The sequence below is a fragment of the Agaricus bisporus genome (genome assembly GCF_000300575.1).
Source record: "Agaricus bisporus var. bisporus H97 unplaced genomic scaffold AGABI2scaffold_14, whole genome shotgun sequence".
In the NCBI taxonomy this organism is placed as follows: Eukaryota; Fungi; Basidiomycota; class Agaricomycetes; order Agaricales; family Agaricaceae; genus Agaricus; species Agaricus bisporus.
This window is the reverse complement of record NW_006267349.1, coordinates 470,718-493,493: the sequence shown is the minus strand read 5'-3', so window position 1 is coordinate 493,493 and position 22,776 is coordinate 470,718. Positions and strand designations below refer to the sequence as shown.

The window sequence follows — 22,776 nt, the reverse complement described above, 5'->3', positions numbered from 1 at the left end:
TCCGGGGTAGATAAATTATATTCCGGAAGGATCATCATATCCCCAAAAAACTTCGGACCAGACATGTTTTAAGGAACTCGGCGACGATTCTAGTTCATTGATGGAAGCCTCACGGACTTGGATTCCATATCTCGAGCTCCATTCACGCTCCATTATTCCGTTCAACTACCTCCGGCATGGAGCGCGTGTTTACTGCCATGAAAACCCTAGCAAGAAGACACTCCTTTGGTTCAAATCTGCCCCTTGAAGGGACGCTTCTTCGGTCAAACTATGAGCCTCACTGCTGCGCACAGACGCCGCTTTTCACCCTCCTGTCTTCCACGCCTCATACAACTCTGCGGCCCGAAGAAATCGATTTCTATCCATCGATAACACCCACCCGTCACTCTCACAAGACCCTTTACCTCCCGGTGATGACGCGATAATCTTCTCGGATGCGGAATGTCTCGTAAACTAGTACAATCGCGGCAGTCGACCATGGACTTCGGTGACAACAGACAAATCATTTGACATTCCTCGTGGTCTCTGAAGAGACCATTGGCCTATCGGCTGTCATGTAGAGGCAGTTGAAACAATTGTCGATAGAATGAACAGGAAAGCTGTACCGGGGGCTCCTTGTAACACCTTTTCTGTTTCTTCATCAGCGCTCCTTTCTCCAAGTACAAGACGTACAGCAAGTGTTAGGCCCCTGGAATTACCGATCCCGGTATCGACTTTGGCGCGGCCACTCGATTCTACCTTTCTGTTCTCGATGAACGGTTATTATCTTCATCTTTATCCTCATACTGGCCTTTGCTCATCATTTCATATCGCCTTCACTCAAATGAGACATGTGGTCGATGCCGGTCCCATGTATGACCTCGCGAAGATTGAATACGAAGTATGAGTTTTGTCTTTGGTGTGCCGTTCGCGGAGGGAAAAGGCATTTCACGAAAGGGTCAGGATATCCAGCTATCGTAGGTTATCGTTCGCTTAGTTGCCCCAGAAGGGTTGCAACCCGTTAACTGATACATACCGACTATTTTTAGGCCGGCGAACCAAAAAATTTCCCTACATTTTTGCTTATCAAAGTTGCCGATATCTTTCGGGTCGTGGTCACTTCCAACTTGCCCAACTACGTGGCCTTTTGTTAATGCCCTTGTTGCTGTCACTGTCCCATTGCTTCAAAGGAAACCCTTCACGCGACTTCCTCAGTTTGTTAGAAGACTTCTCAAAATGGCTGATATGGAAGATCGAACGCTGATTCATATCCGCTGCGCTTCTTCTTGGTGTTCCTCCATACTTAGTCTGACGTTCCGAAATGGTCACGAGGGTCTGTTTATAGCGCCATCAGCGCATCGCCATTTCCCTGGAAGTTTTTGCGATGTACTCACCGGAAAATTCGTTTCGAACCCCAAAGCCTGGCTGACATGTTGTTTTGCCCTAATTCGAAGATTTCGAGATCGTGATAACGGTTGCCAAAGTATATTGGAAAGCTGAAGATCTGTACTAACAAGGATGCTCCGTTTCCTTAGGATCGTTCTTTCCCTCGATTTTGTGATACTCAATGATGATTGGCCACAAGGTAAGTTATCAATTATTCATTGATCGAGTTATGAGTGATTCTCCGCTGACTGGGGCAGACAGGTCATGATCCAGTGGGCGAATAGCTTGAAGGAAACTGTTCATAGTCGGTTTCTAGGTGCCCCCTTCGCTTGCGGTAGAGAAGTTTCGTATTGGAATTGTATCAAGTATACTCCTACCATACTGATGCTTGAAGAGCGGCTTGTGCCTCTATTCTGCAACGAAATTCAAATTCATAGGGAAGCAAGTCTGAGGCGACAACAGTGATTTCTGGGAAAACACGAATATAATGAGTATTAACCTAATTTCGCAAGAACCAAGCAGCCGCCGATGGCTATTACGTTTACAGTGCGGCTCGTTGCCAAGTTTTCGAAAACGAGGAACTGCTTCCGAGTAGAGAGAAGAGGCCGTCCTTTTCGGAGCGCTGAATTCTACTTATAAATATGAGGCTTGTGGGAGGGACCTTCTTTCGCTTGGTTGTCATGTCCCACCCAACCTTTTGGCCAAAAAAATCATTTTTCTACCCCATCGGAAACACTCCTCCCGTTTCCTTAACAGATCATTTACCACCTGAAGGCGCCGCAACGATCCTTCTTCTTGGATGCGGAGATCCACGGCACATCTTGTACACCATCACCACCGACCATGGCATTCGTAAGTACCGTCCCGATCCTTTGATGCCTTCGTGACCTCATCATTATGCCAGCAACTCGCTCAATGGACTTTACTTGTTGTGACTGGGAACCTGCGATCATCGGTGACCGCTCATTCCATCCGAGATAATGTCCCTCGCTCTGACTTGACCGTTACAGCACGGAATGCTCTCCTTTTCACCCTTATGTACGACAGTGTTGAAGACGATCGGCTCTTACAATACTGGAGTATCTTCTACGACCTTTTTCTTGACAAGCAGACCGCCTCTCTTTTGAGCAAGCAATGCAAGAAGCTCGTTGAATATGCTGCGGATTTCTCCACCTGGGACAACTCTCCCTATGGTAATTTTCTTAAGTTCGCTACCCAGGATACCTTAGATGAAGCCAGGCGACACTGGAAGTCCTACGAAGAGACAATCGTCTTGTCGAACGCGAAGCAAAAGCAGCTGAAGCAAATGTTTCTATCAGAGATGAAGCAAAAGGCCGTGGCAGGAGCCGACGCCTCGGCCATTCCATCCGCGGCTCCTATAAGTTTTCAGTTCACATCATTCAAGACCTACACAAAGTACTGGAATACTGGAATTACCAACCCCACTGTTGGCTCAAACACGCCTACGCAAATTAATCCCACGTTTTTGTTCTCTGTGAGCGGACGCCGGTTCCAGCTTCATTATGGGACCGACCTCTGCTCATCGTTCCATCTTGCACTTACTCAAGCCAAACATTCTTTTACCGATGGCCCGATATCAACTCCCGCGAAGACTGAACGCGCAGTGTGGGATGCCTGCCGCGCTCAATTTTCACGGTGGGCCAAGGCGCTTTTTCAGAGGGTGAGGGCATTCAATCAACCACCCGAACTTATCATTCGGTTGGTGGTTGGAGACGCGCTCGCTTTTTGCGAAAGCTTGCAATTGTGCCAGACCGGTGACTTCACTCCCACTGTTTATTCTTCGGCTTGGGGAGGCAAAAAATTCCTCTTCAATGACACGTTGCTCCCGACATTCTTCGATGTTATTGATACTTCCAACTTGTCCGACCATCTTGGCCTGCTGAATGTTCTTATCGCTGCCGTTCCTCTACTCCAGAAGAGCCCTCGCGCGATCCTTAACACCAATTCACTACTCTCGTATAAAGACCATCCGACAAAAAGGAGTGCTCTCGAAGAACGCGCTCTCTCCGATTTCCCGTCTCTTATGCTTTTCCTTGGTATCACGCCCATATGTTACTCTTCCGGGTTGACGTTCAGAAATGGCAGCGAGGCCGCATTTTTTTCAGAAGTTATAGCTGGAAAAATGTCGGGACGTCATTACGAACGTGTTTCTTGGAGGTTTTCTGACTACACTCATGTGAGATGGAATGGGAATATGTCGCAGCGAAATCATGAAGTTCGACTTGAACCCAAGGATCTAGCCGACAAGTTGCTGTCTGTTTATCTCAAGATGTTTGAGAGCGAGAATATAGGTTCCAGGTTTAGCAGACTGGCTGTTGGAGACGTAAACCTACTATCAATACAAAATCCCCATTATCACAGGCAATCTTTCGTACGCTTCATCAAGGTCATACGCTCGCTTGATACCATGGAGGTTAATTGGCAGAAAGCTATCAGCCATTTCATCGACCTAGTTTTGGCGAGCAGAGAGTTGCTTGTCGGTTCCAACAATTTCCAGAATCTCTTCGCCGAACTTCATTTGTGGGATGTCTATTCTGAATCTAATTTCTTCCCAGGATACGTTGCTAGAGAATATCAAACGAAAACAGGCGTATTCGAGACTTGGGGAACAGTCCCGCCCGTTGTCTGCGTTGTTCTCAAGGTACCTCGTTCCGCGTTAAAGGTACTCGAAGATATGGACGAAGACGAAGTTGGTCATCCCATTCTCGAATGTGAAACATTTTGCAACATGCTATGGCATAACCTTCATAGTTCTATTCGTCCAATCTTTGGTGATATCATCGACTCTTCAACGAACCCAAGCAAAAAGGTCATTGTCGAAGACGATCAAGGTTTGGCTGGAAGTTCACTACTCATAGTCAGCTTCTTCGTTCCTTCTTGGATTCTGGCCCAGGATTCGAATGGGACTACCGTTGGACTCTGTATTAAAAGCACTGGTTCCGATTCTGCTAGGTTCATGAGTAAATTGGGGCTTGAATTGCGTCTCTATTCGACCAGAGTTTCAGATCGAAATCACGTCTTCATTTGTACCGAGCGTCCGGATAATGAAGGAGAGCTGCAGAAAATGGTATCTATAAACTCACCTCGACCTCACGACAATGCCAGTCTGGGGTTGACAACGATTTCCTTTGGAAACACAGCTGGTCGAGAACTCATGTGCAAGAGACTTGATATCACAGCACCCCGTGCCAAGGAGGCCCTGATGAACAAGGCATCCGTACAGGTGAAGCAAATGACTCCGTTCTGCATGGAGGTCATCGTTGGCAAGCTGGATCGTTATTCATTGCTTTACCCCGTTGCCGTGGATGGGTCTCGTTCAAAAACTCGGATTGCCAGGAAGTCATCCTACATCGAGGTTAGTCAATCGATAATACTTCAAAAAAGATTGTGCCACTTATATTCGCTTAGGTTGAACTACCTTCTCGTGATTCTCCCTTCTCCCAAGTAACTTTACAACCCTTCCCAGTAACGCAGTGTTCTGAGGCTAGTCGTCTCGGACCCATTTGCTGGAACGCGCCGTACATGAAAATCGATCATCTTCCTACAGTCGCGATTTCGGGAGACGGGAAATGGGTATCTACCCATTTGGGGATGAGCCTTTCCCACCATGAGCGACGTTTGCAGCAGTCCGATGCATCTAATGAAGAATACGGGCCTATGATGAATTTTAAAATGTCCATCGGCAATGCCTTCCTCCTACACGTCCGGGATAAAACCAAAGTTCACTTCCTTATGGATTCTGCCGCTTCAGAACCCTTTGCTATTGTGTTCTTATCATCCATCCGTTTTGACTTGTCATCGGCTACTGTCGTGGGAGATGCCGTGATTATCATAATGGAACCCTCAATCAAGGCTTTCGTCGCGCACTGTCTGCGTGGAACAGCCTTTTCTACTATCTCCGTGGATGTAGATGAAGTTTGCCTCTGGTATCAGGCTCTTCCGGTATTTGCTGAGCGCTGTCGTCAATGGCAACACCTACCGACATGCGAGTATCTTCAACAAGAGCGCATACCGCTTTCCTCTGAACGGGGAAAAAATCCCATATGTTCCTGCGGGAAGGGTAAAAACCTTGGAGCCTTCGGAGAGAACAGTCGATGGAAAGCATTAGTACCTCATGCGACCTGTATAGCTCTCGCACCCATATTTCCTGTTACTTATTTGGAAGATGTAACAGAGCAAGGTTTAAAAACGGCGCTCAAGAGCAGGGATGATACCTCTACTGCCACGCCGCGGAGTAGTAATGGGTGCCAGAATTGTGGTAAAACGGGGACGAAACTTTCCAATTGCAGTGCTTGCCAATCTGTGAAGTACTGTTCAAAGGATTGTCAGTTGGTGGACTGGATGACGCATAAGAGTGTATGTAAAACACTGGGAAAAAGAACGGCTTGAATTATGTTGAAGTCGCTACATACTCAGCTATAGCTAACATACATACTGATTGGAAACCGCAGTCTATCCCTTCGTAGTTTAAGGAAGTTCCGGCAATCTTCAGACTGATGGCTCAAAGCACCCTTCTAACCTCGCAGCAAACTTTGCATCTCCTCTGAAACGCCTCTGCACAGTCTCCGAGTTCTTACGATGGACCTCAATTAAACCATCCACGTAAGCTGGGATCAATCGAATTCGCATTCGTGCCACCCTCGCCAACAAGTTTCGAAACGGCAGTTAAGCCGGCTCGCTGAGGCGCGTATCAAACCTCTTGAGGAGTGGTTCGAGGCCCTCAGGGATACGTGAAAGGAGCATACATACGTTGGAGGTCCTTGCCTTCCTCGGAATCAAGTAGATATTGGAAACTCTCCCCCATCACCTTAGAGTGTGCGCGAATGAGTACATGTTCACACTTCTAAACCAGATCTTTTCGCGTTTTGGCATGTTGATAACGCTCAACACGAAATTCCTCTTCCCTTTGGTGTTCCTCTGCCTTCTTTCTTCAAGTAATCGAAGACAGGGTTTTCTGCAAGGAAGGTTTCCGATTCAGCTGTGTAATAGGTTTGCGTTGCTTGAAGGAATGCAGTTTCAAATTGTTCGCGGTAGACGTCGAGGCATTCCTTGTTCGGCTATCAGTCGAAGGACGGCATTGGTCAGTTGGTGGTTATCTTGTTGGATATGTGAACATTAGTACGTTTTCCACTGGACGAGAGCGTCTAACATGACATCTGGCGACATTGCGATCGGAGGAAAGACATACCCTGCCAACTTGATATATGTGCTTTCTTCCTTCATCACGCTCGCGTTTAATCCAGTACCGGTTAACATAATTGAATAAACGGTTAAGTCAATGGACACTAGTGGTGTAACGTTCCCATTCGCCGGCGTAGTATCGCAGCAGGTCAATATTTTGCAAAGTTCCTGATTTCTAATCCCCTGTTGCTCGTAAGCCATGTAGAGTGCGGGGAAAACTTGAAAGCGAGCATAAGTTTACCTCCTTCAAAGCCTGCACATTGCTGAATGAGTTGGCCCGTGAGGTTTTCGTAGAGATCCGGTTCGGGTGGGACGGGGTGAACTATAAAACAATTTATTTGGGTGTTATGTATCGGACAGGCCGACGGTAAGAAATACTTACCTTATGAATAGGATCAGGCATTAGACCCAGATCCCCAGCCGCGGATCCTCATTCCTCCAGTAGCGAAAAACAACTGTGTTAATGAGTATGTAATCCGCGGAAGAAAGGACAGTCTTCGCGTCAGTCATATGTAGTCAGAGGCAGGCCCAGTCTGCTTCTGGTTTGCTGTCTTTTCCAGCATATTGGGGACATTTTGATCTGGGCGTCGAACCGTCGTCCCGAGTTATGATAACGGAGGGAGCCAGATGCTTGTAGTACCCTTCCGCACATATGTCGGCCTCAACGGACATCAGGATTTCTTTGATATAGTGGGAGTTTCTATCGAATATCAATCGGTGTTTGTCATTCCTCGAACTCCTCGATCACCTGTTACGTTGCATATCGATACGTGCCTCAATGCCGTGAACGAAGTAGACAATCCAAAGCTCAGACTAGGAAGGGCACACGGGCACTGGGGGATTTCTGTTCAAAAATCCCTCCTGGACCACGTGCGGATTGACGGCATCTCCGCTTTGTGCAAACAATGCCCCAACAACCTCGAGAGCTTCCAGTTCCTCTTCTTTTCTCTCAAGTCAAAATCAATTCCTATTTCTCATATCTTGGCCGGCACAATGTCCAAAATTCCCGATTCAGCCTCACAGGATCCATATGGACGGCCAGAGGAGCGTGATCGCCTGATCCTAAAGGCTAAAGAAATATTTTGCGAAGCCAGGGCGGATAGGAAGAACGTACGGAAGTTCTTGCGTCTGTCTGTAGTGAGGGCACCCATAGATGAACAGGAAAAGTTTCTCGTGCCGTCATTCCGGAAACTCTCCTTTTTGATTACTGGTAGGCAAGACTTAAAGCTGCCAGGGATCAATTACATCACCTCTTTTCGTACTCTGCTGCAACCCCGCGTTATAAGACAAGAAAGCGATGAATCCAGTGATGAGGAAGAGATTCTGGAAGATATCGCGATACGACAACTAATCAACTACAGTTGGTCTTCCATCTTATGGATCAATCTTTTCTCACTCACATCCTTGACAGTTATCAAGGAAGACGAGAAACTTCGCAAGATAGAATCCAACAAAGGATCTGGTCAGTCACTAGAACTCTGGTCTCCATGCCAAACGAACGAACTGAGTGCTCGCGTCAGCTGTCCCACTTTCTGTAGAAAGAGCATGGGAGACGGACTATGTGGGTGAGAGTGACAAGCTATTGCAACAAGCTGTATCCTCTATGTACCGCGAGTCCTTGGGCATGCCTTACACAAATTTTTGCTCAATTATCCAAGGATCGGGCACAGGAAAATCTCGCTTAGTGGACAAGCTCGCCGAATCAGTCTTCACAATTCCAATCATCCTGAGACCCCTGGCAGAAAACCAAGGTGCACTAGTTCTGTTGATATAGGCTGCTGGCTAAGACCTCTTGTTTAAGAGTTTCCGCTTGGCGATACTGCTAACGGCAAGGCGCTTCTTGATTTTTTCTGCAAGCATGGTCATTTTACGTCGGCTCTTCATGCACAACTGTCATATCTGCTGTTATTACTGAAAGTGCTTGTCATCGCTGATAAATGGATCGACGATTACAAAAATTCAGGCCATCAAATTGAAAATATCGCGGCTGAGTGGCGGAAACACCTTAGTGCTCGTCGTACTATTCATCGCAATGAGATGTTCGATCATGCGACCGACCCGTCCCCTCTGGAAGGCTTTGAAGACATTTTGGACGAAACAATTCGCTTCATCGATCTTCAAGCACGTGGTGTGTTGGTTTTTTGGTAGCAAGAAAACATTTACCGTTGACCATCCTATGCAGTGAAAAGTTTGGTCAGTGCAATAGCAGAAAAGATCAAGCCCACGACCGATGGAGATCCTAGGATACTCTTCTACTTTGACGAAGCACAGCATCTCACTGCATTCACGGTAACACGAGAGAAGGAAGAACCGAGGTGGACAGCGTATCAATGCCTATGCAAAGCTTTCACGTACATGCTCGACGTGCCTGTTTTTGCTCTCTTTCTTTCGGCCTACTCAAGACTGTCTGAGACTTCCCCCAGTGCGCGTAGTTTCTGGTCGGCTCGCCTCTTGGCATCTACATCCAAGGAAAGCAATGATAATATATATGCGCCGTTTGTCGAGCTTCCTTTTGACGTATGGAAGGCGCCTACGATTGTGACCGAAGGATCGCACTCCGGTGACGAGATTTGTTCTTTGGGGTTCATGGCGCGATTCGGCCGTCCCATGTAACTATCCTTTATCTATCCTTTGGGTCTAGCATTAACTGCATGTTCTAGGTTTTGGGCACTCTTCGAAAGTCTGAATGCCACGGAACTCCAGGTGGTCAGGCTCGCCATGTCTAAACTTAAATTCCGGTTCGAGGATGGAAACAGAAAGCAATATAGGACTCCCGTATTCAATGAGCTTATTCCTCTTCTTGCGGCACGCGTCGATTTCACCCTCAAAGATAACCGAGATGAAGCCGTTTTTCTTGAAGGACTGCTTGTCGCCAGCGCTATGTGTACCGTGTATTCGGTTCCGAAGCATCGGCAATATCTCCGCGGGGGATACCCATCTGAACCTTTTCTAGCGGAAGTCGCTGCCCGAACGATGTTTGCATACTTTCAATCCCTTGCAGAGGGAATAGGTAGCATTACCGCGATAATAAGGGAGTACAAGAATCATATACCATTGGCAGTCTCTGCGTGGATCCAGCAAGGACTAATCGATCGGGGAGTGAAAGAGAATTTGGTCGCGAGGATGCTCTTTACGCTGGCCCACGACATCTCGATCGTGAAGAAACTTTCTGCTGAGGATCTCCCTGAAACTGTCTCGTTTAGCCAAATGGTTCCCGTAGTGGATTTCTTCCGTGCTCTCGTTGCGGAGGACCACGTCGACAAAGTTCTGGACGCACAACCGCGAAATACGAAAGGGGAGCCCCTCAAAAAAGTGTTTGAAAATGCTTATGTCCACTTCACGCAATTCGTCAAGGCAGGCGACAAGTCGACCATGACCGATACTGCTGCCTATCTGCTCTTTACGAGGGGCGCAGCAATTGGAGGTGATGAGACAATCCCCAATGTAGACTTCATTATACCAGTCTGGATTCGTGGCGACGGCAATCCTGACCGATGGAGTATGACCGCCATCTTTATCCAAGTAAAGAACAAAAAGGCGAAACAAACAATCCACACTGATATGCAGAAGAAGCATAAATTCTTCACTAAAGGTAAAGAAAGACCATACATTACCATCGCAATGCAGCTCGGACTCTCCGACGAGAAGAAATGCGGGGATAACCTTGTCGAGGTTTCACCTCCCTACTCCGAGAATCTCTGGGATAAAAAAGAGAAATATCCGCGTTACGAGATATCTATCGATGGGTGTTCAAATGAAAGTTATAATGTCATCGGTGGTGACAGTGATATTTACTCTGCCCTTTTGGCGGAAAGGGATATCTTGTCGGAGCATCCTCGCGAGGGCAAATTCCTCGATGCAGTCAAACAGATGAAACCTTACTGGGTGTCTGAGTCGTATAATTGGGCAGCAACGACTAGGAAGGGTTTAGGTCAACGTGTCAAAGACAAGCCTGCTGACGGACGTGTTGGATTGGACAGAGACCAGGAAGGGGAAGGAAACGGGCTCATCACTGTTCATATCGAATCTTAATTTCTGTAGTTTGGGCTCTCTGTCGCCTTTTCGGCATGATGACTCGAGTTGAAAAAGTGAAGAAAAGGTTTTGTACAAATGTTTTGTGATATTCGATGGGGGAAGGAGATATAGGGAAAGACTCAACTCTTAAGATCTCACTTCTGGTACCGGTTCAATTAAAACAAGAGAGGATGCCGAGTCAGTGTCTTTCAATGAGGACTTGTAAAAATAGTCTACGAAAATCAATCATGAACTATCACATTCGGAGTTTGTCGCCACTTTGCCTAGATCGAAAATGTATTTCCTTGTAATTGTCTTTATGTGTAATCCAGCGCACAAAACAAAAAGAAAACTTGACGCAAGCCAGCGAACCAGTGATAAGATAAACAATTAGGTTTGCAACTAGCCGGGTGCAAATAGCAGCAAATAAAATTCTAAGTTGCGAGCCTCAGATGTACCTTCGCGAAACAGTGAAGATAGAGCTGGCCTAGACAAGGCCCCTGTCACCATTAGGGAGGCTCAACCTCAGCCAGCACATCGTTCAACCGCCTTCAATCCCCTCAATCAAAGCCATCCAACTTCCCTCATCCATGTCAACTTGTTCCGTGCTCACTGGCAACACAACAAAAGCATCACAGGTCCCGTACGGGCCATACTCATCAATGTTCTAGGTGGCCTGCTGGCTTTTGTGTTGCTAAGCTTTCACAATTAACATGCTAATGAGACGGCCGTGTATTTTTGACTCCGATAACCTGATGCCGCCTTCATCTCCATACTCACTTGTCCAGAACGGTTTAAAAGCAACAGGATCAAAATATTCTTAGCCTCATCCACTATCACTCACTGTGTCAACTTTAGCTCGGGTAAGCTCCCAAAAATATGCCGTGTATCTTTGTTCATCACTATACAGCGATGTCGTTGTACCAAACCCCTTCTATCGCACTCACTCTTCCGAGTGAATTAGTGATAGAAATATGCAGGGCGTACGTGGAAAATATCAAGAGACAAACGCGTTGTTGTCAACCAAGTGTCACCTACGATTCGGAGTCGTTTAACGACATCATCAATGTATCACAGGTTTGTCGACGTTGGCGTGATATCATCACCAATTGCCCTGAATTTTGGTGTCACTCGATCAACCCACATCATCCTGTTCCCGAATGGACACAATTACTCCTTGAAAGGTCGAAATCGCGTGGTATCACATTTGAAAATCTGGACCCTGGTATTATCGAGAAAGACGGATCGCCTTTCTTCAAAGAACTTGCCTATGCTAATCGACTTCTCACGTACTCAGTGGCGCTCGGGACAGGTTGTCAAATATGGTGCCACCAGATAATACCCATGGCTTGGTCTCGGCTGCAGTTCCTGTGCCTTACCCACTTGACTTATGACGAAGTAGTACCTGACATTACTGCCTTCCGAGATGAAAACTTACTGATGCCGGCCGACTTCCCTTCCTCTGTATCAACACCCAAATTGGAAATTCTACACCTTCATAATTGCGCTTTGGCGAACGTCTCGCAGATCACTGGGCTTAGCAATCTCAAGGAGCTGCATGTCAGCGGAAATCGAGTGTGGACTATCCCTCAATGGTTCGACATCATCTCACAACTCCCTCATATCAGAAGTCTTTCGCTTGCCAATGCCATATCAGGGCTCGACGATCTTGCAGATGACCAGGCAGTTTGGGGTGAACCGAATTTTAATCTAGTTGACTTGGAACTCGAAGAGTTTCGTCTCAGAGACGAAACGTTTCTATGTGCCAAATTTTTCTCATACCTCAACTTGATGACGTCAAATATTTTCCAACTGGAGTGCTTGCAAGACGAAGAGATGGATGATACAGAGACTCTCGCTTCATTCATTTATCAACGTATCAAACCCATCGTCCATAAGCTCATTACCACCAACCCCTTTTTCTCAAAGTGCGCCCTTCGAATCGCCAACAACGCAATGGAGTGTCTTGGACTTCCGGAGAAATCATCACCGAGGGGTTTTTGCTGGCCTGAAAAGCAATACTCGGGGGCATATCTTTCCGACGGGGCCTACGTTCGGGTACAAATTGGCTTCAATGATCAAAATTCACATGCTTCGATGGTCAGACAATTGTTTCGACCAGTATTTAATCGCATCGAAAGTTTATCCTTTCTTGACTATGGGAATCTCACCGACGAAGATGTTGTTTGGATTTCCGACTTACTGTGGAACAGCAGCCATCGTCTACGACAATTAACAGGAGTCCCCGTCGACGCTTGGCCGATCATAAATTCCAACATCTCTCGATTACATGATACCCATACTCCGGATGCAACGACCGTGCCTTTCCTGTACGCATTAGAAGAACTTATTTTATGGGCGGACTCTGATGAGATGGCCAATTCTCTTGTATCCCGCCTCTACGACCAAAGAATCGCGATAGGGAAACCTTTGAAGCGCATCAGGCATATACTTCCGCTTCCTGGCTGGGCTGAGATTTTCTCGGATGATACGTCACCTTTGGAATATCTGACCAGTCCCCTCGAGGATATGCCCAATGAGTTTTTGGATGCACATGATCCCGCGTCCGTTTGGATGGATAATTCGCCTATCCAGTACTCTACTTAACCACCTAACGACTCTTGTATCGACGTGCTACCCTTTTCTACGCTGTTCGAAGACTAACACGAATGAATGTTGTCTAGTTATTTGGATTCATGACATTCAATCTATTTGTCAAGTATGTCAAGTCATGCCTTTTTCTTCGGAGGTGTTGAGCTCATTAACTCTTGGGAATCCTCAATTTATGATATATAATCTCATCCTCTTCTCTGCTACCATTTACCAAATTTTTGCAAGCTACCCCAGGTTAAACTTGACTGCTGAATGTTGGAAGTCGACTATTTTATTGAGTATTACATTCCAAAAGGAATATGCTTCATCGCCAATACTGGCTGAACCATTGATTATCCGTGTGTGCATCTAAGATCACTAAAGTAGTCATGAAGAAACATGGTTTCGACGAAATTGTCTGTTCAAACCCATAAACTTTCATCCAGGCTCATTTCTATGCGAAAACCGACAGCTCAATGTGAATGGTTTGTTTTGTCTTTGTCTCGTCAGCCTGAATGTCCAGGTGAGAGCGCTCCAGATTATACTCTAGAACTGGGCTGCCATGATAAGAACACACGGAAGCCTCTATGTTCCTAGACGTCACCCATATCCGCGCCAGCTTTCTGAGTTATTCAGACCTCTAATTCTCTATAATATTTCGAAGCATTATCTATACGACACGCGGAATCACGGACAAAAAATAAGCCAAGTCGTCTACAGTAACCGACATTAGATCTCCGACTTGGACCTGAAACCCCAGATGAAATACGGTATATAAGAAAAGAATGAGCAAAACCAAGAAGGAATGAAAACCAAAAAAACTAAATGTCAAGATGAAGATTGCTGCTGATCCAGGGTAACTTCTACCGCCACAGGAATGGAAAAAGGCAAAAAAAAAAAATGGTTCGAGAATGCAAACTCGGGTGTAAGATGACCAAGTTTTCCCCTTTCCTCTATATCCCCGTCTGACTTGTTGGACTCTGAACTCTATTACTTGTCATTAAAACTCATGAAAAGGTCCCGCAGCCTGTTCAACTTGGGCCTGCATCTGATTGATGGTGTGCATGGCGAATGGGTAATAAAACCTTAATGTCGTCCATAAGAAGAATCTTGCATATCTCGATGCGGTCTTTTCATAATTATCTGAAACATTTTGATATCAACGAAATGAACGCAGCAATACGCAATGGAGAATTGTAAGAATGTGGGAGCGCGAAATAAATAGCGATATTGCTCACTTTGCAATTCTACGCGTAGGTCCAGATAAACATTCGTGGTATCGGTAATGATGGCATCAACACCCCATCTCATGGCCTATAATCATGCGTTAACAGACATGATTGGGGTGAATAGTGTATATGACAGACCTCCATCATTTCAGCAGGTTCATTCACAGTCCAAACGATAAGCGTCTTGCCAGCACGTTGGCATTCCCCAATGAATCTGAAAAACACATGGTAAACATTTGGATCAAAGAAAAATGCCATCATAGTTCCAGACACACCTCTGGCCATCCGAAGAAGTAAGCGTATCAAAAAGAATCGAGAACCCATGCACGTCATTCCAAAAATATTTCCTGGCAATGGCAAGATTGCCTCCAAGATTAGTGCGGCGGCAATAAGGCAGTATCTCCTTCGCAGGTTTCAAAAACTTGGGATGCCACAGTCCTAATACAATTCTCGGCGCCAGAACGGTTTGCCAAGAAGGTTGAGCGACAATAGTCTCATTCATCAATTTAAAGAGCCTTTCTGGGTTGTTGTGCGGCTTCACGTCAACGTTAAACTTGATGTGTTGATTTTCAGGCTAAAGTTAAATTGGTTATGTGATATTCCATGACAATTGAGAAGTCGGAGATACGGACTCTCATGAGAAGTTCGATGGTTTGAGTAAACGTCGGAATTGGCTGCCTGGGTTCTCTGATGGTCCGAACATGCTCCATCCCTTGGGGTCCATACCAATTACGATCCTTGATTTTACCTAATCGTCGGAGAAAGAAGAACAGAACGAGAGTATTTAGTTAATATCATAATCTGTCCGGAACTCGGAAAGGAAGGGTCTAAGCCGGGGTAGAGACCCGGGACCCATTAATTTACCTGTAGAATCTGTCGTCCTCTCGAGAGCTGTGTAATACGGAAGGATCAACATACGCAGCGAGGGGAGGGCAGAAGAGAACGTACAAGAATCATGGAACATGAGCACTACATCATCCGCTGATACGTGGACGTCTGTCTGAAGGTTATGCGTCGCGATAATGTAATGCCTTGATCAAATACCGCTCTCAAAACCCTCCGCACCGTCCCGAGCGGCGGCTTCGAAGCTGACAAGAGTATTCTCTGGGAATCGAGCTGAAGCCTGAGCAATATGAAAGGAGGAAAGTTTTCGTGTGGTCAGTTGACAAGGTGATGATCAAGGGTGTTCGCTACCCCTCCAGACAACGTACTCCGCGGTGGCCCCAACAGTCTGTACACGACAACAGTGCTAAGTGACGCGACAATGACTTATGACGCGAAAGAAACATACCTGGAAGGATGCGGGCATTAGCATTGCATTTCGTTTCTTGGGACATGACGGTGACGATGGTCCGGGAATGAGGTAGTAGTTGACGTTGGGGGATAAAAAGCGGGGAAACAAACGCGTTAAATAGAGGCCGGGGTTTTATGGTCCGTGACGAGATGAACGCGGCCCTTCCGAGGACACGAATTAGCGGCATCCGCAATCCAGTATTTCTTGCTAAATTGGTGCAAACCTTGTGGGGTTCTTGAGAAAATCGTTTGAGCTGTTTACAACGTGTCGCGAATGATCAGAGTCGTGAGTAACTTTTGCCTTTCTCATCCAGCGCACCCTCAATGGCACCACTGCAACAAATTCCCATAAATGTTAATCTATGCATCAGCTGCTTTCGGCAAAGTTGGAGAATAGGGCTTCTTACAACCGCCACACTGCAAACGAGGCTCGCAAAAGAGCGTCAAACAGGAGACTCGGATATTTCTCCTCTTTGGGAAGTATCCAACAATATCATCTGGCACATGCGTGCAGATGAATTTCGCTCGTCAAATTATGATCATGATAATTTTAAGTGCGAGATAACATGACACACCTGACGCAGAAAATGCAGATAAGCTCCCGATATTGGTGAGAGGCGGATGAAATAAGTAGCTTAACCTTTAGCAACACGGGCGTACTTACGCGACAACACAATGCCTCGGATGGCTTCATATGTAAAAATTATTCTCATTTATATTCTGACCCCACTGTCCGACAACCTTCTCGAACACAACCCAACCGTAAGTTCTTTATCTCCTATCTGGCCGATCAACCAAAACCATGCCTTCATCTTCTTCTGTTTCACCGCCAGCTTCACTTCCGGTGGTCGATACCCCAAACTGCGATGAAGTCGTGGATGATGATACCGATGCACTAGAACCTTTAGGTCCTGGCAGGCTCTTTAAATTAGTTTCTGTCGCAGGCAGAGGCGGATTGATAGCAATGCTTGAACCCGAGAAAACATGTTCCTTCTCTGATTGCTGAGTCGTCGGTGATGTACCCTTTTTATCATCGGTGGAAGTTGGTTTATGAGCTTGGATCGAGATATCGCTTAATGTCTCCAGCATTTGACCCCGCACACGAGTCATCAAGTCGTTGATGTCGGCAGGACTCAACCCTTCGGTTGGAATCGGAGGTAATACTGGAGACACAAAATCAGTTTAAGCGTAGTAAACCCATTCGCATCGCCATACCTCGAACTTTTATCACGCCGGATCCCAAAACTCCTTCATGGTATATATGCCAGTAATTCTGCGTTACTATCGGAATAATCGGAAGGCCGGCTTGAATTGCCATGTGGAATCCCCCTTTTTTAAATGGCAGCATCTCTACGTCTGGGCCGAGATGCCGTGTACCCTCTGGGTACATCCAAATTGAAATGTTGAGGCGCTTCATCAAATCAGTAGCGGCTTTCAAAGAACGTATGGCTCTTTCATTATTGCCTCTATCGATGAAAATGGCACCGGAAAGCATCATAAATGGGCCGACAGGCGTAAAACGAAGTTGTTTCTTGGCCAACATTGATGTTCCTTTCGGCATCACCCTGTTACGAAAAAAAAGAAAAAGCAAAAAACAAAGGTCATTCGCGCTTCTTTGGAGTTTAGAATTGCGTAGATGGCTACTCACTTTCCAACGACGATGAGATCTAACATACTCTGATGATTGCCCATTATAATTGCAGGCCTATTCTCCAGATGTTCCTGCCCCTCCACTTCGACTCTGATATCGAGAAATCGCGACACGAGACTATAAAACATATAGGCTACATAGTAGTTGACGTCGTGAGGACGACCGAGGAATGCCAGTGTAGTTGCTGTCGCAATGCTGGCGGTCGCGACACCGGCGACGGTGCCGAGGTAGACAAAGATGCGAGTGTAGTATTGGCCCTTTGGAGAGGCTGCTGACAATGAGCCGAGAATTATGGCGGGCAAAGAGAGATATGCGAGAGGCTTGAGTATGCACGAGAAGAAACCCATGGTCTATGGGGGGTATCTGAATGGTATTAGACGACTGTGGTGGAAGGTGGCAAGTCAGGGTCACTCGCAGCTTGGCCAACACATGCCACCACAACCGGAATCTCAGCTACCCGTCTCTCGTGGTACAGACGATCCATGCCACATTTACCAACGCTGAATCTTCTTCCCAGGAAGGGCACAGACCACAAAGCCACTCAGCGCTAGATCTACTCATGTCTCTCCGGCTCCTGTAGTTACTGATGCTGCTAGTTCTGAGACCACAGCCGTGGCGACGCGTCATGAACCGAATGTTCGCCAAGCCTCTGACGATGCGGCAAAACCCAAGAGTCAGCCTTTACAGGCTACTTTGACGCAGGGACACCCAAATGGGATACCGCCTACAAAGGAAACGTCTGCTTCAGTACGCTTGTCACCATTTCTTGGGTCATTCTTGTTTTGAATTCTTTGCTATAGTACCATGACAAGGATCCCTCTCCTCAACCAATCGAATCCGCGTTAGAATCAACCGGTTCTATCCATATTTCTCTGTCTCAACGCGAACCACTCACCGGTTTCGCAACTCCGCCTCCTGAGCCTCTGCAAGTCGCCACTCCGCCCCAAAATCCCTCTTCTCCACCTGTTGAAGACTCTCAAGTTCAACCCAACCCGTCGGAAGCAACAGATTATACCCTCTTATCTCAACCTCAACCAGAACCTCCCACTGGATTTCCAGTCCCACCTCCCGAGCCTCTGCAAATCACTGCTCAATCGCACCCATGGCTTTACATGAGTTCGACATTGGAAGCGTGTTTCATTGACGCAGAGACACCCATGAAGGTATGTATATCCATGCCTTCTGAGCAATCTCTTTTCTAATATTGTCGAATCATCAGAAAGAACAACATGAATCCGAGCCCTCAGTTGCCAAAGAGGATACCCCAATAGATAGAGAAAAACCTCGATACGACAACGAACGTACTATCAAATTTAGCGATGAGTCGGCATCGGATACCGTTAGCCCAATTAGCTCGTCTTTTAAACCCTCCCCATTCACACAGTCACTTTTGGTTCGATAGTTCATCAAAGAAGCACCAGGATTAATGCAATCTTTCATGGCGTTCAGTGAAAATAGCGAACGTGTCGAGGCCGAAGCGCTTCAATTGGCAACGAGCACACCAAGTCTCGAGTCGGAAGAACCTTTGAGCGTCTACAATGCTATGATGGATAAACTCGGCGAGTTGCTGCAGCAAGCGGAGAGAATCCAGTCTGCTATTCAACGTCTTACGATGAAATCGGCTGGTTCCGGAGGTGATGACCGTACTTCACCTTCGGAAACCGACAAAAATCATGACGCGGATGGAGAGCAAGAACACAGACCGAAGTTAGGACAGGAGACGGATTCAGCCCGTGCACAAATCCTCGGTGTTTTCCAAGCTTGCCTTCCTGTTTTAAGTGCTCGGATCGCAAATCTTTCTATGGCCCAAGAGTTGATCGATAGCGCCCAAGAGAACTTCAGTCTGGCGCTTCGAATGGAGGATATGGGTATAGATTAGGGGAAGGCTAGGCTATTTTGCAATGCTGTTCATGGGGGTTCTACGCCTTGCTGCCTCCAATGTTGGCTTGTCTACAGCCAAATTAGATGAGTAATCCAGGCACTCATTCACTGGAATATTCGTTCGAAGTGCCTGTACGGCAACCCATCAAATACTTTCACATCCCTCTTAAAGTGATTGCCTCCTGTACTGTCGGTAGTTCTTCCACTGAATATAATGCCCGAAGACATCTGAAGATATGCCTTCGTGAAGCTAGCCTTTTCTCTAATTTTTCAACGCAGAACATTATGCCAAAAAGGTGACAGAGAGCCCAAACTACAGAAACTAAGATTCAATATGAAGTCCGCTTAAATCGGTGATGAGTCGGTTTTCTTCCCCTTTCTGGCCTCTGTCCAAACCAACAAGCCAGTCCTCAGGCTGGTCCTTCGCATGTGGATCCAAACTTTTCCTAATGGATGCCCAATTATACGATTCCAACTTCCAGAAAGGTTTCATCCGTTTGACTGCATCGAGGAACTTGCCTTCGCGAGGATGCTCCGACAAGATATCCCTTTCCGCCAAAAGGGCAGAGTAAGTAGCACTGGCATCGCCGATAACATTATAAGTTTTGTTTGAACACCCATCGATAGATATCTCGTAACGCGGATATTTCTCTTTATTATCCCGGAGCTTCTTGACATGAGGAGGTGAAACCTTGACAAGCTTATCTTTGCTTTTGTTCTCGACGGAGAGTCCGAGTTGCATTGCGATGGTGATATATGGTCTTTCCTTGCCCTTGGTGAAGAATTTATGCTTCTTCTGCATGTCAATGTGGATCGTTTGTTTTGCCTTCCTATTCTTTACTTGGATAAAGATGGCAGTCATACTCCATCGATCAGGATTGCTGTCACCGCGAATCCAGACCGGGATAATGAAATCTACATCGGGCATAGTCCCATGGCCTTGAATCGCTGCACCCCTCGTAAAGAGCAAATAGGCAGCAGTATCGGTCATGGCCGACTTGTCGCCTGCCTTGACGAATTGCGTGAAGTGGACATAAGCATTTTCAAACACTTTTTTGAGGGGCTCCCCTTTCGTACTATTTCCTGGTTGTGCGTCCAGAACTTTGTCGACGTATTCCTCCGCGATGAGGGCACGGAAGAAATCAGCGACAGTAATCATTTGACTGAACGAGGCGTTTTCATCAAGATTCCCATCCGTAAGTTTCTTCAAGATCGATATGTCATGGGCCAGTGTACAGAGCATCCTCGCGACCAATTCCCCTCTCGATCCCTTGTCGATCAGTCCTCGCTGGAACCACGCAGAGACTGCCAATGGTATATCATACTTGTACTGCGTTATAATCGTGGTAATGCTAGCTTTTCCCTCTGCAATTGATCGAAAGTATGCAAGAATCGCTCGGGCGGCGGCTTCCGCTAAGAGGGGTTCGGAAGGGTATCCTCCACGTAGATATTGCCGATGTTTCGGAACCGAATACACGGTACGCATAGCGCTGGCGACGAGAAGCCCTTCGAGAAAAACGGCTTCATCTCGGTTGGATTCGAAGGTGAAATCAACGCGAGCCGCAAGAAGTGGAATAAGCTCATCGTATGTGTGAATGTTGTATGGCTTCCTAGTGTCCTCAAAATGTAATTTAAGTTTGGACATGGCGAGGCCGATCACCTGACTATCTGTGGCATCCGGACTTTCGAAGAGTGCCCAAAACCTACAATATGCAGCTTAGTTTAGATTCGAAACAGAGATAACACTACGAACATGGGACGGCCAAATCGCGCCATGAATCTCAATGAACAGATCTCGTCACCGGAGTGTGATCCTTCTTTCACAATTGTGGGCGATTTCCATGCGTCAAAAGGAAGCTCGACAAACGGCGCATTTAAATTGTCGTTGCTTTCTTTGGATGTAGACGCCAGCAGTCGAGCCGACCAAAAATTTCGCGCGCTGGGAGAAAATTCGGATAGTCGGGAGTAGGTCGAGAGGAAGAGGGTAAAAACAGGTACGTCGAGCATGTACGTGAAAGCTTTGCAAAGGCATTGATACGCTGTTCGCCTCGGTTCTTTTTCCCCTTTTGTCACCGTGAAAGCGGTAAGATGTTGTGCTTCGTCAAAGTAGAACAGTATCACAGGTCCCTTATCAGTCTTTGACTTGATCTTGTCCGTGATTGCACCAACAAAATTTTTCACTATAGAAGAGTGTCAAAGTCAGTGTTTCTTTGCTACCGAGAACTAGCGCACCGCGTGCTTGAAGGTCGATAAAGCGAACGCTTTCATCCAAAATGTCTTCAAAGGTTTCCAGAGCGGATGGGTCAGTCGCCTGCCCGTACAAGTGGTTGCGAGGAGCAGTACGAGGAGTGCCGAGGTGTTGCCGCCATTCCGCTGCAATATTTTCCGTCCCGCGGCCCGATCTCTTGTAATCGTCGATCCAATTACCAGCGATGGCAAGCGACTTTAGCAAAAACTGGAGATAGTACAGTTGTGCATGAAGAGCCGACGTAAAATATTCGGGCTTGCAGAAAAAATCGAGAAGCGCTTTGCCATTAGCAGTATCACCAAGTGGAAAACCTGAACCAAGAGGTCTTAACTGATGCTCTATATTAACCAATGATAGCGCACCTTTATCGTCTGCCAAGGGTCTCAACGTGATCGGTATTGTAAAAACCGATTCTGCCAGCTTGTCTACCAGTCGAGATTTTCCTGTGCCCGATCCTTGGATTATTGGGCAAAAATTTGCGTAAGGCAAGCTTGACGACTTGCTATACATAGAGGATATAGCGTCTCGCAATAGCCTATCAGTCTCACCCACATAGCCCGTCTCCCAAGCTTGTTCTACGGAACGTGTGACAGCTGCAAGCATTTAATTCATTGGGCATGTGCACCACAGCGCCTTGCTACTCACCAGATGATTTGTTGGATTCTATCTTGCGAAGTTTCTCGTCTTCCTTGATAACTGTCAATGATGTGAGTGAGAAAAGATTGATCCAGAAGATGGAGGACGAACTGTAGTTGGTTAGTCGTCGTATCGCGATATCCTCCGGGCTCTCTTTTTTATTGTTGGATCTATCGCTGGCTCGTTTCAAGAGACGTTGGTCCAGCAGAGTACGAAAAGGGATGATGTATTCGACCACTGGCGGCGCTAAGTCGACGTCTTTCCTACCAGTAACCAAAAAGACGAGTTTCTGGAATAGTGGCACGAGACACTTTTCCTGTTCTTCTATGGGTGCTCCCTCATCAGACAGATCAAAGAACTTTTGTACGTTCTCCGTATCCGCCCTGGCTTCGGAAAATATTTCTTTAGCCTTTAGGATCAGGCGATCTGGCTCCTCTGGCTGTCCATATGGATCCTGTGAGGCTGAATCGGGAATTTTGGACATGGTGCCGGCCAAGATATAAGAAATAGAAATTGATTTTGACTTGAGAGAAAAGAAGAGGAAGGAAGCTCTTGAGATTGTTGGGGCATTGTTTGCACGAACAGGGATGCCGTCAACGCCCATCACGCGCGCGGTGCAGACTCGGAGGGGCAAAACGTTGAATTTGGCAGACTTCTACCCAGCC

At 46.7% G+C, this 22,776-nt stretch overlaps 8 protein-coding genes across 8 annotated transcripts; 4 read left to right on the top strand and 4 right to left on the bottom strand.

The window, feature by feature from the left end:
* Positions 1-2,045: 2,045 nt before the first annotated feature.
* AGABI2DRAFT_229029 (hypothetical protein) lies at positions 2,046-6,058 on the top strand (the record flags this gene model as incomplete). Its single annotated transcript, XM_006456783.1, has 4 exons — positions 2,046-2,217; positions 2,270-2,320; positions 2,376-4,741; positions 4,795-6,058. 4 exons carry the CDS (start codon positions 2,046-2,048, stop codon positions 5,773-5,775), a joined length of 3,570 nt encoding a protein of 1,189 aa, XP_006456846.1. The 3' UTR covers positions 5,776-6,058.
* A 936-nt stretch (positions 6,059-6,994) lies between these two features.
* Positions 6,995-7,398, bottom strand: AGABI2DRAFT_195829 (hypothetical protein). Its single transcript, XM_006456782.1, has 2 exons — positions 7,316-7,398; positions 6,995-7,267 (listed from the first exon to the last, which is right to left on the bottom strand). Exons 1-2 carry the CDS (start codon positions 7,327-7,329, stop codon positions 7,084-7,086), a joined length of 198 nt encoding a protein of 65 aa, XP_006456845.1. The 5' UTR covers positions 7,330-7,398; the 3' UTR covers positions 6,995-7,083.
* A 162-nt stretch (positions 7,399-7,560) lies between these two features.
* Positions 7,561-10,675, top strand: AGABI2DRAFT_181299 (hypothetical protein; the record flags this gene model as incomplete). Its single annotated transcript, XM_006456781.1, has 5 exons — positions 7,561-8,029; positions 8,106-8,318; positions 8,369-8,695; positions 8,750-9,176; positions 9,228-10,675. The coding sequence occupies 5 exons, from the start codon at positions 7,561-7,563 to the stop codon at positions 10,597-10,599; spliced, it is 2,808 nt and encodes a 935-aa protein (XP_006456844.1). The 3' UTR covers positions 10,600-10,675.
* A 785-nt stretch (positions 10,676-11,460) lies between these two features.
* On the top strand, positions 11,461-13,188 carry AGABI2DRAFT_122732 (hypothetical protein; the record flags this gene model as incomplete). Its single annotated transcript, XM_006456780.1, has 1 exon — positions 11,461-13,188. The coding sequence occupies one exon, from the start codon at positions 11,461-11,463 to the stop codon at positions 13,186-13,188; it is 1,728 nt and encodes a 575-aa protein (XP_006456843.1).
* Positions 13,189-14,173: 985 nt separating this feature from the next.
* Positions 14,174-15,739, bottom strand: AGABI2DRAFT_154321 (hypothetical protein; the record flags this gene model as incomplete). The annotated part of the gene is made up of 10 exons (XM_006456779.1): positions 14,174-14,316; positions 14,412-14,487; positions 14,541-14,616; positions 14,678-14,976; positions 15,035-15,150; positions 15,267-15,293; positions 15,351-15,398; positions 15,447-15,525; positions 15,614-15,633; positions 15,694-15,739. 10 exons carry the CDS (start codon positions 15,737-15,739, stop codon positions 14,174-14,176), a joined length of 930 nt encoding a protein of 309 aa, XP_006456842.1.
* A 727-nt stretch (positions 15,740-16,466) lies between these two features.
* Positions 16,467-17,693, bottom strand: AGABI2DRAFT_154320 (hypothetical protein; the record flags this gene model as incomplete). The annotated part of the gene is made up of 3 exons (XM_006456778.1): positions 16,467-16,858; positions 16,911-17,260; positions 17,344-17,693. The coding sequence occupies 3 exons, from the start codon at positions 17,691-17,693 to the stop codon at positions 16,467-16,469; spliced, it is 1,092 nt and encodes a 363-aa protein (XP_006456841.1).
* An 82-nt stretch (positions 17,694-17,775) lies between these two features.
* Positions 17,776-19,225, top strand: AGABI2DRAFT_122729 (hypothetical protein; the record flags this gene model as incomplete). The annotated part of the gene is made up of 5 exons (XM_006456777.1): positions 17,776-17,815; positions 17,864-18,093; positions 18,147-18,509; positions 18,566-18,685; positions 18,749-19,225. 5 exons carry the CDS (start codon positions 17,776-17,778, stop codon positions 19,223-19,225), a joined length of 1,230 nt encoding a protein of 409 aa, XP_006456840.1.
* Positions 19,226-19,549: 324 nt separating this feature from the next.
* Positions 19,550-22,595, bottom strand: AGABI2DRAFT_122728 (hypothetical protein; the record flags this gene model as incomplete). Its single annotated transcript, XM_006456776.1, has 6 exons — positions 19,550-20,930; positions 20,981-21,407; positions 21,460-21,786; positions 21,838-22,068; positions 22,121-22,171; positions 22,223-22,595. 6 exons carry the CDS (start codon positions 22,593-22,595, stop codon positions 19,550-19,552), a joined length of 2,790 nt encoding a protein of 929 aa, XP_006456839.1.
* Between the last annotated feature and the right edge of the window lie 181 nt (positions 22,596-22,776).